Source organism: Bubalus bubalis, chromosome 6 (assembly GCF_019923935.1).
Source record: "Bubalus bubalis isolate 160015118507 breed Murrah chromosome 6, NDDB_SH_1, whole genome shotgun sequence".
NCBI classification, from domain to species: Eukaryota; Metazoa; Chordata; class Mammalia; order Artiodactyla; family Bovidae; genus Bubalus; species Bubalus bubalis.
The window spans coordinates 59,982,176-59,995,082 of record NC_059162.1 but is presented as its reverse complement, the minus strand read 5'-3'; the positions used below and the strand labels follow the sequence as shown (position 1 = coordinate 59,995,082).

General features: G+C 36.9%; 1 protein-coding gene across 7 annotated transcripts in view; it reads right to left on the bottom strand.

Moving 5' to 3' along the window:
• TTLL7 (tubulin tyrosine ligase like 7) overlaps window positions 1-12,907 on the bottom strand; it is a 154,110-nt gene that overhangs the window by 66,412 nt on the left and 74,791 nt on the right. For all 7 annotated transcript variants that reach the window (XM_025288388.3, XM_025288387.3, XM_044944786.2 and 4 more), the window contains 2 exons: window positions 7,091-7,249; window positions 1,647-1,741 (listed from right to left, as the gene is read on the bottom strand). In XM_025288388.3, the coding sequence (XP_025144173.3) occupies window positions 1,647-1,741; window positions 7,091-7,249 (254 nt within the window). The remainder of the gene's footprint in view (window positions 1-1,646; window positions 1,742-7,090; window positions 7,250-12,907) is intronic.

The window sequence follows — 12,907 nt, the reverse complement described above, 5'->3', positions numbered from 1 at the left end:
CGCCTGAGTGTCTCAAAGCACTGCAAAATCAGCATGTTTAAAACTGAATAATCTCTTAATTTCTACTTCCCCCATCACTTCTAAGTCTGTTTCTTGCCTAAAACCTTTATCTAAATAAAAGACATACTGTCAAACAACTCATCCAAGCCAGAAACCTAGGAATCATGGGAGACTTTGAGCTCCCAGCACCTACTCCTATAGCAGTAGGCACTTTTTAATTGACTTTTTAAATGACTTGGAGATCAACAGAATGGAAACCACAAGATGGGGTGAAAGTCAGTGCTGAAGCCAGGGAATCAATAAAACAGACCAGGAGAGAAATGAGAAGTCCTTAAACTTGAAGAGGAGACTAAGAATTTAAGTCATACATTTGACAGGACTACTTAAACAATATGCATGCCAAAAAAATGTATAGGCATATTGCTTAAATAATCTAAAATACCTGATACACTTGAATAAGTGAAATAAAAATTTCCCATTCTATATCTCTTTCCTTCCTATTCATTTCCTTTAGAATAACTGAAATATTAGAATTTAGGCAAATCATTCTCTGATCACACAAAAGAAGGGGTCATATGAAAATTTCTGAGCAAGCTATATCTCAATCTCTTTTTAATAATGCCTTTCATATGAATCTACTTCTCAATCAGGCATTTACTAAATGTTTGAAAATATTTCAAGTAAATAAATTGCTTGGAGGCATCCCACAGCTCTTAGAGAGTTCTTGAAATAACAATTAGAATCAATTGAGATCACAAAATTCCTGAGCTTAAGTGACCTCAAGAGGTCCTAGAAGTTATTTAAACACTTATACTAGCAGACAGCTCACTATTTCATTAAACAATTCAGCTAAACTTCTAACAAGTTTCTCTCATAATAAGATGACAGCTTCCCACATAGTAACATTTCACATATTTGATTTTCATGATCATGTAAATGGCAGCCAGTCCAATAATATTTCATTGATCCAGCAATCCCAATTTTGGGTATATATCCAAAGAAGTTGAAATCAGGATTTAGAGTGATACTCACACTCCCATGTTCATTGCAGCATTATTCACAACAGCCAAGACTAGGAAGCAACCTATGTTCATCAATGGATGAATGGATAAAAAAAAATGTGGTATGATGGAATATTATTCAGCCTTTAAAAAGAAGGAAATCTTGTCTATTCTTTTCAATGGGAAAAGTTAAGCTCACTTAACTGCTTCTCTTTTCCGTTTACCCTGGCAGCCTGAAATACTAGGAAGACCTCTGGACAGAAAGGTAGGAAATGCATTTTTTGAGTTTTCTTTACGTTCTGAGTGACCTTTATGCTTTAGTTTCTTCTTATGAAGTAAGGAAACTTCTAGAAGTTTCCCTAAGGTATGCTCCAATTCCACCTCATACTCTGTATTAAATAATTGTACCAATAATAAAATTTAAGCATATTTATTATAGGTTCAAATCATACAGGGGGAAGGGGAAGTAGAGTTCAGGAGGAGAGGAAAAGATATTTAAAAAGAAGAAAATTAAGTGGATTTAAAGAACAGAATCAAGAAACTCAAAATATAAAATACTAAAATTATAAGCCAATTCTATTTACAAATGACTGTTCTACACCAAACATGGTGAAAAAATTCCAAAACACAGAGGAAACTATTTACCTAATATTTAGTAGCTTCAGGGCATTTAGCAGCACTCCCTTTTTCACATCATAGTCTATTTTCTGATCAGTGCCAAAGCTCGGAGCCCGATTGATCTGAAATTAACAAAGAAAACAATGAGTAACCAAATGTTGGCAGATCAATCTATATTCAGTAAAATTTTTTTAACCTAATGTGGGATCCCCAACCAGTAGAAGGACTCTACAATAGATCTCAAAGCTCTACATAGTCGATGGCCCAGTCACCACTGCCACACCTGCATTCCCCACGACCTTAATTTAAGTCAAGGACTTGCAAGGAATTGACTGTCATCACTGCTCCTTCCTGTTGCTGCCTTAGCTCAGGATTTTTCAGTCAGCATTATCTGCTCTCTCTCCAGTCCACTCTCTCCAAATTATCACCCCATGCATTCCAGGTATTAAATTTAGAAAGTTAAAGTGATTCATCCTGACAAAAAGTTTGGACGACCAGTAATAATAAGAAGAGTAATAACACAGAACAAAAAATAACATGCATGTTACCAATACAGTAATAATTATACTCATATATGTATTTTGCATGTTGAAATTATCAGTGCTCTCTTTTCACTGCTTTCAGATCTTTTGGATGGATCATCCATTGCTGCCTAAAAAATAAATTTTCTCTCTTTCTACCTGGGTCAGACAATAATTCATCAATTTTCATTTTACTTCATTTCACTGAAGTTACTTGGAGGATACCATTAAAGGTATCTGAAGACTAACCTGTATTAGCTTTTCTAACTGTTTAAGGATTCGTGGAAATCAATGAGCCATTTGTGGCTGTTCTACTTTACTCCATCATTTCCAAAGTTTCATTAAGAAGAAAAATAACAAGCAACTATATATACTTTATATATTTATACACACCCAGAAATGTAGTTTATAATATGCTACGACTTCAAGAGCTAGAGTTTTCGTTTTTTCTTTGCTGTTGTTGGATTTTTTTGTTATTGTTGATGTTATGAAAATGCAATTGGGATAGCAGATATTTAGGGAAATTACTTATTCTATTAACTCAATTGATGAGGACGCTATTGAGTTCAAAACTACAGCTTAGCTTCTTGACCACCAACTAATTCCACAGGCTATCTCAAAAAATATGCATGCTGCTACTCGTAGAAGAGGGTCATCTTACACAAATCCAGCACCACAAGAGACAAGGTAACTGACAGCATGCTTTTTACACCTGGCAGCTTAAGGAAATACCAAGTTATAGTTAAATCATCCAGGAATATAAGTGCTTCTAATCAGAAATGTGGCACATGATCGCTGCAGAAAAATTAGAAACAAAAGTCCAAAAGGACAATAGAGAGATCATCTGCAATCCCAACACCTAGCTTACTGTTAACCATCTGATAAATGGTGTTCCAGATATTTGCTACACATATTCATCATATTCATTTTACCTTCCAAATATATCTCTATACTAAATATTTTATTTTATAACCAAGGTTTTCTCTGAACGGTGTGTCATATAAATCTTGTATGCCATCATTTTTATGGCTACATGGTATTCCTTGCGTAGAGATATGGTAAACTAATTTCTTCAATAGAGATGTGCCTTACTGTACTATGTCCTTGCTGATTTCTGATTTAAAAGGTGATGAACCTATTTCTATCTTTGTGATGTAGTCTCAAGGGGAAGAGTATAACTTGGTAATTGCAAGAACATGCATTTATTCCAGGGGATTTTGAGAGAGGGAGTTTATTCTACTACTTCAAAGTTTCACACATTTCCTCTTACAAGTGCAGAGAAAGGATAGAGTAATATATTTTATATAAAAAAAAAGTTTCAGGCATTCCATCTCTATAATTTATAAAACAAAGACAGTTCTGCTGCTAGATATAACAGGATTATTAAAATAAAACAGACATTTAGGAATCGATGATTAAGTGGTTCACTGAAATATTATCTATCTGTATAGAAAATCTCAGTATTTCATTTCAAACTTGCAGCCTGGAATTCTGCCAGGCATATCCCTCCACCAGGATGGAAGGGAGGTCTTGATACAATACAATCACAATCCTCTCTCTTATCTATTTCAGATTCTTCACTCTACTATCATTTGAAAGAAAGTGGTCTATGAAGAAATATGCCTACATACTAAATAAACTAATATATGGAAAGGTAGAAAAACTTAATTAACATTTTGGATTTTAAGTTTTATGAGAAATTTAAAGGAAAAAAATAAAAGAAAAGAAAAACCACAAATGGCTGACAGAAGAAACGCCGAAAATTATGGCTCCATCCAGCCAAACTTCTACTATGTGATGACTTCTTTGTTCTCATTTCCTAACATGGTTGTAAAAGAGACAAAGCTCACAAGTGTTAGAGTCTTAAAGCACAGCAGCTTGTAAATGCACACAAAAGGAAAATTAATAGAAAGAATTAAATTAAATTAATATATTTATTAACTGTCCAAATCATAGTTTTATTATCAAGATAAGCACAATCATTTCATGCACAGATGAAAGTTTCCATAATAGTTTCTGGGCTCCTAAATTAGTGCTGTTGCCTCTGGCCTATATCTTACCCCAACCTCAACCCCAAGTCTCCTAATCCCTGGCCCCTCCCCACTTTCTACAGCCTTAAGTACTCTGACCAGGTGTTCACTCCTTTGCTAAGACTTTTCTTAAACTCACAAATATACACATGTACACAGAGAGATTAATCATTGTGCTGCTTCCTGTTTCCTACTTATACTTGCAATTATTATTATAAAACACATAACTGAGTCCCCTACAAAAACAGGACAAGTATTTTCTTATTTTTCTTTTATCTCCACCATCTGGTGCAATGATTTGCAAATTAAGGATACTTAACATACTAGAGGTATATTTATACTCCACTTAATTTCCATGTTTTTCCCTAAAAATGTTTTCTATGATTGAAAATCTCTGTAATTTGCCACTATGAATCATCGCCTGCAATTAATGAAGTTAACTAAGTTATCACATGCTCAGAGGCATCCTCTGCCTTCTTCCACTTGATGGCGCCAAAAGGTTTTTAACAATGTATATTCGCACTACTATGATCTCAGATTCTTTCAACTGTTTTGATATAATACATGTTCAGTACCCACAGCTGCCTATTATTGTGGTGTTTTTTTAAAGAGCTATGATTGATTTGAAAATGATGAAACAATGAATATAAAATTAAAATGTTTTTTTTAAGTGGTTTGTTGGAAGTTATGGAGAAAATAAAGTATGAAGAAATATGAATGCAAACAATGTATTTTTGAGCTTTTAAAAAATACATAATTCAACCATTCAGTCAATTCTGATCTAACCAAGCAACAGTCGGCTTCAGTTAGGCAAATGCTTTTAAAATTAGGTGAATAAAATACGTATAAAATCATTATTTCTTATTATCCTTTCAGTTCTATTTCACGCACGTGCCTTCACTTCTTTCCCACCCCATCAAAGCTAAAAGACAAGTATAGGGCAAAAAAAAAAAACAGGTAAGAACAGGAATTGATACTTTCAAATAGTAATGCTGGAGAAGATCTTGAGAGTCCCTTGGACTGCAAGAAGATCAAACCAGTCAATCCTAAAGGAAATCAACACTGAATATTCATTGGAAGGGCTGATGTGGAAGTTGAAACTCCAACACTTTGGCCACCTGATGCAAAGAGCCGACTCACTGCAAAAGACCCTGATGCTGGGAAGAAAGATTGAAGGCAAAAGGAGAAGCGGGTAGCAGAGGGTGAAATGGTTAGACAGCATCACCAACTCAATGGACATGAATCTGAGCAAACTCCAGGAGGTGGTAAGGGACAGGGAAGCCTGGTGTGCTGCAGACCATGGGGTCACAAAGAGTCGGATACAACTGAGCAACTGAACAACAAAGAATAGGAAAGGAAAGGAAAATAAGATAAGAAAATGGTATAAATAAAGAAGAAAATGTCAGGACTAAGAGGAAGGGCCACTGTTCAGAGTCAAGTGCTTTTACATTCAAGGAACGGAGGAAGTAAAAGGATACATAAAGTTCTTCACATTTATCTTATTTCTAGGATCCAAGCCAGGAGCATAATTTGAATACCTGACAGAATTATACATGATTAGCAATATAATACACATTATTTGTTCACAGTAGATTCAACAAACACACACATGAAAGCAGGAGCCCTCAAACTGGAAGTGTTCTTTCCTAAAAACGTATTTTTGAATGTCTTGATTTCACCTATCACTCATTCAATTTGCTTTCCGAAAACTTGGTATTACAGATGTAACTTCTAATTTCTAAATCATTAACAAAAAAAGAGGTAATCAACTTAAAATTAAAGGTAGTTGATGATGATATCTTCTATAATAATATAGTCCTTAAAATATAAGCAATCTAGTATACTAAGTGTTTGCTGCTGCTAAGTCGCTTCAGTCGTGTCCGACTCTGTGCGACCCCATAGATGGCAGCCCACCAGGCTCCCATGTCCCTGGGATTCTCCAGGCAAGAACACTGGAATGGGTTGCCATTTCCTTCTCCAATGCATGAAAGTGAAAAGTGAAAGTGAAGTCGCTCAGTCGTGTCCGACTCTTAGCAACCCCATGGACTGCAGCCTACCAGGTTCCTCCGCCCATGGGATTTTCCAGGCAAGAGTACTGGAGTGGGGTGCCATTGCCTTCTCCATACTAAGTGTTTAGATAGGTGCTATTTTCCTGAACACAGTATTTTGTGGCCCTGCGATCTGTGACAATGGAGCTTGATGATCAGAACCAGGTGTACTGGTTGGGGTACTCTAGGACCACATGACTTCTTAGGTTTCTTCTATATATAATAAAAACATGACAGAAAAGAAAGGTAAAAAAATCTTAAACAGAGATCATTTTTATTTTTCCTTTATATTATTCTGTATTTTCTAAATGTTAAGTGACCTTTTATAATGGAAGAAAAATAATGATGACTCTAACCACAGGGACTGGCAGAAAACCAATCCAAAAGCACAGCTGACAAGCTAGACATGAGGGGAGCCCTAGGCACATAATACGGTCTTGAATAATTCATGTTACCCAGTGTGTTAGGTATTAACTCAGATTAATGAGCTAACTGGAGCCTCTCTCCTCTAGGAGAGTTTGAAGGGGAGGCGCATTGAAGCCCGGGAGCTACAGTCCAGCAGCCCAAGCATCCACACAGAAGAAACACCCCATCTTGAAGTCATGAGGTGGTAGATCTGTGAGGCTGAGAAAACAGTAAAGTAGACCTCAACTCAGTAACAGCAGATCCATGCATATATGCAAAATGCCTAGCCTAGAAATTCACCCAATGCTGATTTGGGAAAAGTAAGATCAAACACATTGATCCACTCTAGCAAATGTATTCCTTGAATTCTCATTCTCTTCCTCCAACAGACTCCACTCAGGCCTCTTTATTCTCAATGAATGAAATAACAGTACTCATTTCTCTTTCTTCTTAAAGAAACACCTTACCTCCAGAAGCCATGGCTTTAGTTTTCTATCCAACAAAATATCAAATCCCAGGACTTCAAAGCAGACACTTTCACTTCCTGGAGGTTGACCAGGTCTGCACATTCGATACGCATGTAGGACGTGAGGTTCTGCTACAATCAGAGTCTTCACCACCAATTCCTATAAGGATTGTGATTTAAAAAAAAAAATGAAAAGCTTTATTTCTTATTGTCTCATTTATATACATGGAAATAAGTCCTGGATTTATGAAGTAGCATCCTGGCCAGGTTCACGAAACTATCGTTATCTTATCCCTACTGTTGCTCAGACTGTATTTCACCCAACTCAAGCCCTGCCCACTGTGGTCCAGGCATGCTCACCTTCCCTAGGCTCCTCGCACTAGCTGATCCCTCTCCCTGGAACACTCTTCTCTCAGTAATTCAATGTCTGGCTCCCTGATATTCAGAGAGTCTTTCCCTGACACCTGAGTCAAAAGTAGGCACCAAAACATTATTCCTTACTGTGTCACTACACAGCATAGGCCCAGCTGATCTTTTTTCTTTTTTTTTTTTTTTTTTTTTGAGCAGAGTCTTTGTCTGTGTCATTTACAACCCCATTCCCAGTCCTCACAATAGTACCTGGCATTTAGTAAATGCTGAATATCATTTGTGAACAAACAAAATAAAAGTTTATCAATGTGGCTTTAATTTGTTAAATAGGTAAGCTAGGATCATAAGTGCACCTTCTCAGAAACCCATACAAAGGGGAGAGGATGGGAGGGAAAAAAATTCCAAGGAGAATAACTATTTCACAAACAATATTATAGAACCTCCATTTAGAGAAAGGCTGAAAGGCCAAGAGGACAAAATTTTGGAGAAGTGGCTTTCTCCATGCAGTGATGATTTTGTAGTTCAAAAGGTTTATCTGAGGTCAGAGTAATGCCAATCAATGAACTATCAACATTTTCTGTGAGGACACACAACATGACTAGGGTGAGTTACTAATGCTAATAAAAGAAAAAGTTGGTTTACTGAAGTCTGAGAACAAGCTATGGATTGCATAAAAGCTGTCCCCCTGGTTTTTGCTTAGAATATATTCTTTTTAAGCCCCTCTCTACAGGTAGACAGCATATTAAAAAGCAGACACATTACTTTGCCAACAAAGGTCCATCTAGTCAAAGCTATGGTTTTTCCAGTAGTCATGTATGGATGTGAGAGTTGGACTATAAAGAAAGCTGAGAGCTGAAGAATTGATGCTTTTCGACTGTGGTGTTGGAGAAGACTCTTCAGAGTCCCTTGGACAGCAAGGAGATCCAACCAGTCCATCCTAAAGGAAATCAGTCCTGAATATTCATCAGAAGGACTGATGTTGAAGCTGAAACTCCAATACTTTGGCCACCTGGTGTGAAGAACTGACTCATTTGAAAAGACCCTGATGCTGGGAAAGACTGAAGGTGGGAGGAGAAGGGGACGACAGAGGATGAGATGGTTGGATGGCATCACTGACTCAATGGACATGAGCTTGAGTAAACTCTGGGAGTTGGTGATGGACAGGGAGTCCTGGCATGCTGCAGTCCATGGGGTCACAAAGAGACAGACATGACTGAGCAACTGAACCAAACTGAACTGTTCAATATAGGCAATATTGTATGGCAATTAAGAATCTGGTTCCAAAGTCAGACTTTCTGGGTTATTCTAGGCTTTTCTACTTGCTGTATGTGCAACCCCAGTCATGTTACTTAAACTTTGTGAGTCTCATTTTTCCCAACTGTAAACTGGAAATAATAGTAATAATACCTGCTTTTAAAAGACTGATGGAAGGAAAAAATGAGACTCCATGTGAAATGCTTAGCATAGTGCCTCAGTTCAGTTCATTTCAGTCCCTCAGTCGTGTCCCACTCTTTGCGACCCCCATGAACCACAGCACGCCAGGCCTCCCTTTCCATCACCAACTCCTGGAGTCAACCCAAACTCATGTCCATTGAGTCGGTGATGCCATCCAACCATCTCATCCTCTGTTGTCCCCTTCTCCATAGTGCCTACTGCTACTGCTACTGCTAAGTCACTTCAGTCGTGTCCAACTCTGTGTGACCCCATAGACAGCAGCCCACCAGGCTCCCCGTCCCTGGGATTCTCCAGACAAGAACACTGGAGTGGGTTGCCATTTCCTTCTCCAATGCATGAAAGTGAAAAGTGAAAGTAAAGTGCCTAGAACAGAGTAAATCTTCAAGAGGGGTAAGCAACTTAATTACTATTGCTATGTTTATCCTTCATTCTTCTAGAACTCTACTTCATATGTCTGGTCAGCCACAAATATTCCACTGCCTGGAGAAGTAGCACTTATTATATGATACAAAAAATGGAAGACAAAGTTAATTTCACTGTTAGCCAGAATCCCAACACAGACTATTTGGGTCTATCAGAGATGCCCTGTAAGGCTGTTCTCAGAAATTTTATTCAAAATAACAAATTCATGGTATTAATAGCACCACAGATATGGAGATAAAAGAGAAAAGACTACTTTACATAAATGTTGAGATATTATTTAAACTACTTGACTAGGGAAAAAAGTTAAAACTTTGGCTAACAATTGTCTATGTGAAATAAGACATGCTGGGGGTGAGGAGGTGGGGATGAATACTTAGACTCTGAATTGCAAATCTGTGTTTTTTCCTACATAAAAAACAACATATTTTCAAGAATGTAAAGACAAGATTGCATGTATATGTGAAGTCAGGAATGACACAATCAAACACAAATTCTACTAATGCTTCTAAGAATTTCCAGTATTGATGATTTTTTTTTAATTTTTACCTAAAGTATATAAAAAGCATTCAGTAAGGATGATTTTATGAATGGTTTTAGTCATTTTTAACCTTCATGGCCTGATTTTCTCTTGATTTCTTATTCATTCTTGACCAGCACAAAAGCACACATAGAGAGTATTGATGAATATTAGTTTTCATATACAGACAGCTACTTCTTAGAAAAATTACCATCAATAAAGTGGTCATTGAAAGAAGTTCAAAGTTAAATTCATGAAATTTGTAAACTATTAAGATAAAAATTTACTGCACAATTGCCCTCTCCACTTTCTCTTGTCGTTCTTTTTATATTATCCCATTGATTGACCTTAAGAAGATATCTGTAAGTATATGCAATTCTTAATAAAGAAGGGAAATTTTAAAATAATTACATAAATACAGTCAGTTTGACAGGATAATTGTAGGAAAGTACTTGGAAGCTATCAGTCTATTATTTATTAACTGGTTATTTATAAGATAATTAATACGTAACTAATATAGTCAAAATTTATCCATTTATAGAAAAGATCATGAAATGGGTCTGAGCCCAATTACTATGTTCAGGTCATATCTGAAAATTATATTCTAGGCTGTAACTGAAAAGTTAATTTCCATACTCATTAGTATCAGTTGTACTCCTAATTCAATCATGTGGGGAAAGTAACACTTAAAACCAATGTCTGTAAAGCTAATGGGACTCATTTTTCTCTCTGATTGACTCTCTGTATATTCCTCACCAAGACAACCCAACAGGTTCCACCTTTTCACAAAGACTTCCCTGAAGAATCAAAGTGAAGAATTTAGTAAAGAAAAAAAAGAATACCAGAGGGTGTCTAAAACTTGGTCTCTGAGCTGGTCATCAAACAACCCATTCACTAAATCATCCAGGTATCACAAAGTGGGATTTACCATCAATGAGTTATTTTCCAAAATTGCAAATTTCAGCAATTTGATGCTTCTGACCCACAGGATAGTAAACTATCACTATGAGAATATTTTTGGAATTTCAAAAAAAACTGGCCTATAAAATACACAGACAAACATAGTCTCTCGGGAAGATATAATAAAAAGTTAACAAATTGGTAAGAATTTGAACAAATCCAAGTGACAAACTGCAAAATTTGAAGGCACTGCTAAATTTCTAAAAAATTTGAATCTGCTGCCAACGTTTATAAGTCAGGAGACTTATGGTAGCTACTGACAAATTAGGAGAATGAGGCACACTGGGCCCAAAATGCCACAAGGCACCAATAAGCTGGTGCTGAGTAGTGTCTATCTCCCTTAGACCTCACATACTCTTCAAATTACCACTGTTCTAAGCATCCCTATTTTCTTCTATCCAGATTACTTCACTCCTTTTTACTTGTCTGACACCTAAGGACCTTTGGGTTTACATTCTGTGACACAGAAAAGATTTAGAAAGAAACAACCAACAAAACATCCAGAAAAGGAAGAACTATAATGATGCTGACTTTTTCTCTGATTTTCTCAGAGAACTGAGTTCAACCAACAGTGAATTTCCATGTCCATTTTCCATGATACCTTTATATAAATGTATGTCATTTGCCCCAGAAGGAAAGCAACATCGAATTGCATAGCCCTCATCACGTTAAGTATTTTCAGTAGACATACTCCTCTAACTATAACTTTAATATTTCTGTTAAGATTAATAAAAGGGTCTGTTTCATCAAGGTTATCTTCTCATATGTGTTTCCTTTTCTCCCTTAACCATTACCATTTGGAATTGCATCCCCTGCCATGGCATTAGTTATGAATTTCACCCCATACATACACTGTTAACTGTCTGCTTTTCGACCTGAGAGAGAATTTCAAGTTCAATGTATCTAAAGTAAAATCCATCATAGCCTAGTGGACTTTTAAAAACTTGATTCGGGTGTTAATTCCTCCAGGAAGTCCTCTTCCTATCTCCATCTACACTATACTCCGTCTATACCCTCTATAATATACAGGCTACTATATGTAATCTTAATCTATATCCCCACAAATCCAATGTATGCCTATATTTTTGTACTTGATACACTGCATTTCATTAACAATTTATTTGCAGGTTTTTCCTACCAGACTCTTGAGGCTTGGAGTTGTATCTTGTGTATCTTCAAATTAACAGCCAGAGACAGGCTTATAGTACAGCTTCAGCAAATATTTACTGAATAAATGAACAAATAAATATATAGAGAGAACTCTTTTCTCTCATCTGCAAAACTAAGCTCTACATCTTCTTCTCACAATAAATTTCTTTCTATTCTATTTCAAATAATGCCACACCCATTTGCCTTATAATTATTCCTTAGAACTACAGAGGAATCTCTGAATACTTCTATCCCACCTCCCCATTCTGAACATTCAGGTCGTCTCTAAGGTCTACCTCATTGTCACCTCTTTCAATTCAGACCATCCTTTTCACTTGAGCTACTCTCAAGTGCCCTCCTCTATCTACTCTTGGTCTTCACTCTAGCCCATCTAGCACTCATTCTCAGATTTATCTTTTAAAGTCATGGCCTTTGGCGTTATTACTCTCTTCCCTTAAAAACTGAATGAATCCATAATGTCTACCAAGTTAAGCCTTGCTTTTCAGACCTAAAACTTAGTCTTCACATATATTATCCTGAGTCCTCATGAATCTCCCACAAATACAATATGTGCCAATCTGGACCTCTTTTAACTATTCTCATACCTCCATGCCTTGACTTATGCTTTGAAAAGTGAAAGTGAAAGTTGCTCAGTCGTGCCAACCCTTTGGTACCCCATGGACTGTAGGTTGCCAGGCTCCTCTGTCCATGGAATTCTCCAGGCCATAATACAGGAGTGGGTAGCCATTCCCTTCTCCAGGGCATCATCCTAACCCAGGAATCACACCCAGGGTCTTCCTCATTGCAGCCACCAGGCAAGACCAAGAATACTGAAGTAGGTAGCCTATCTCTTCTCCAGCAGATCTTCCCAATCCAGAAATAGAGCCAGGGTTTCCTGCATTGCAGGCAGATTCTTTACCAGCTGAGCTACCAGGGAAGCCCAAC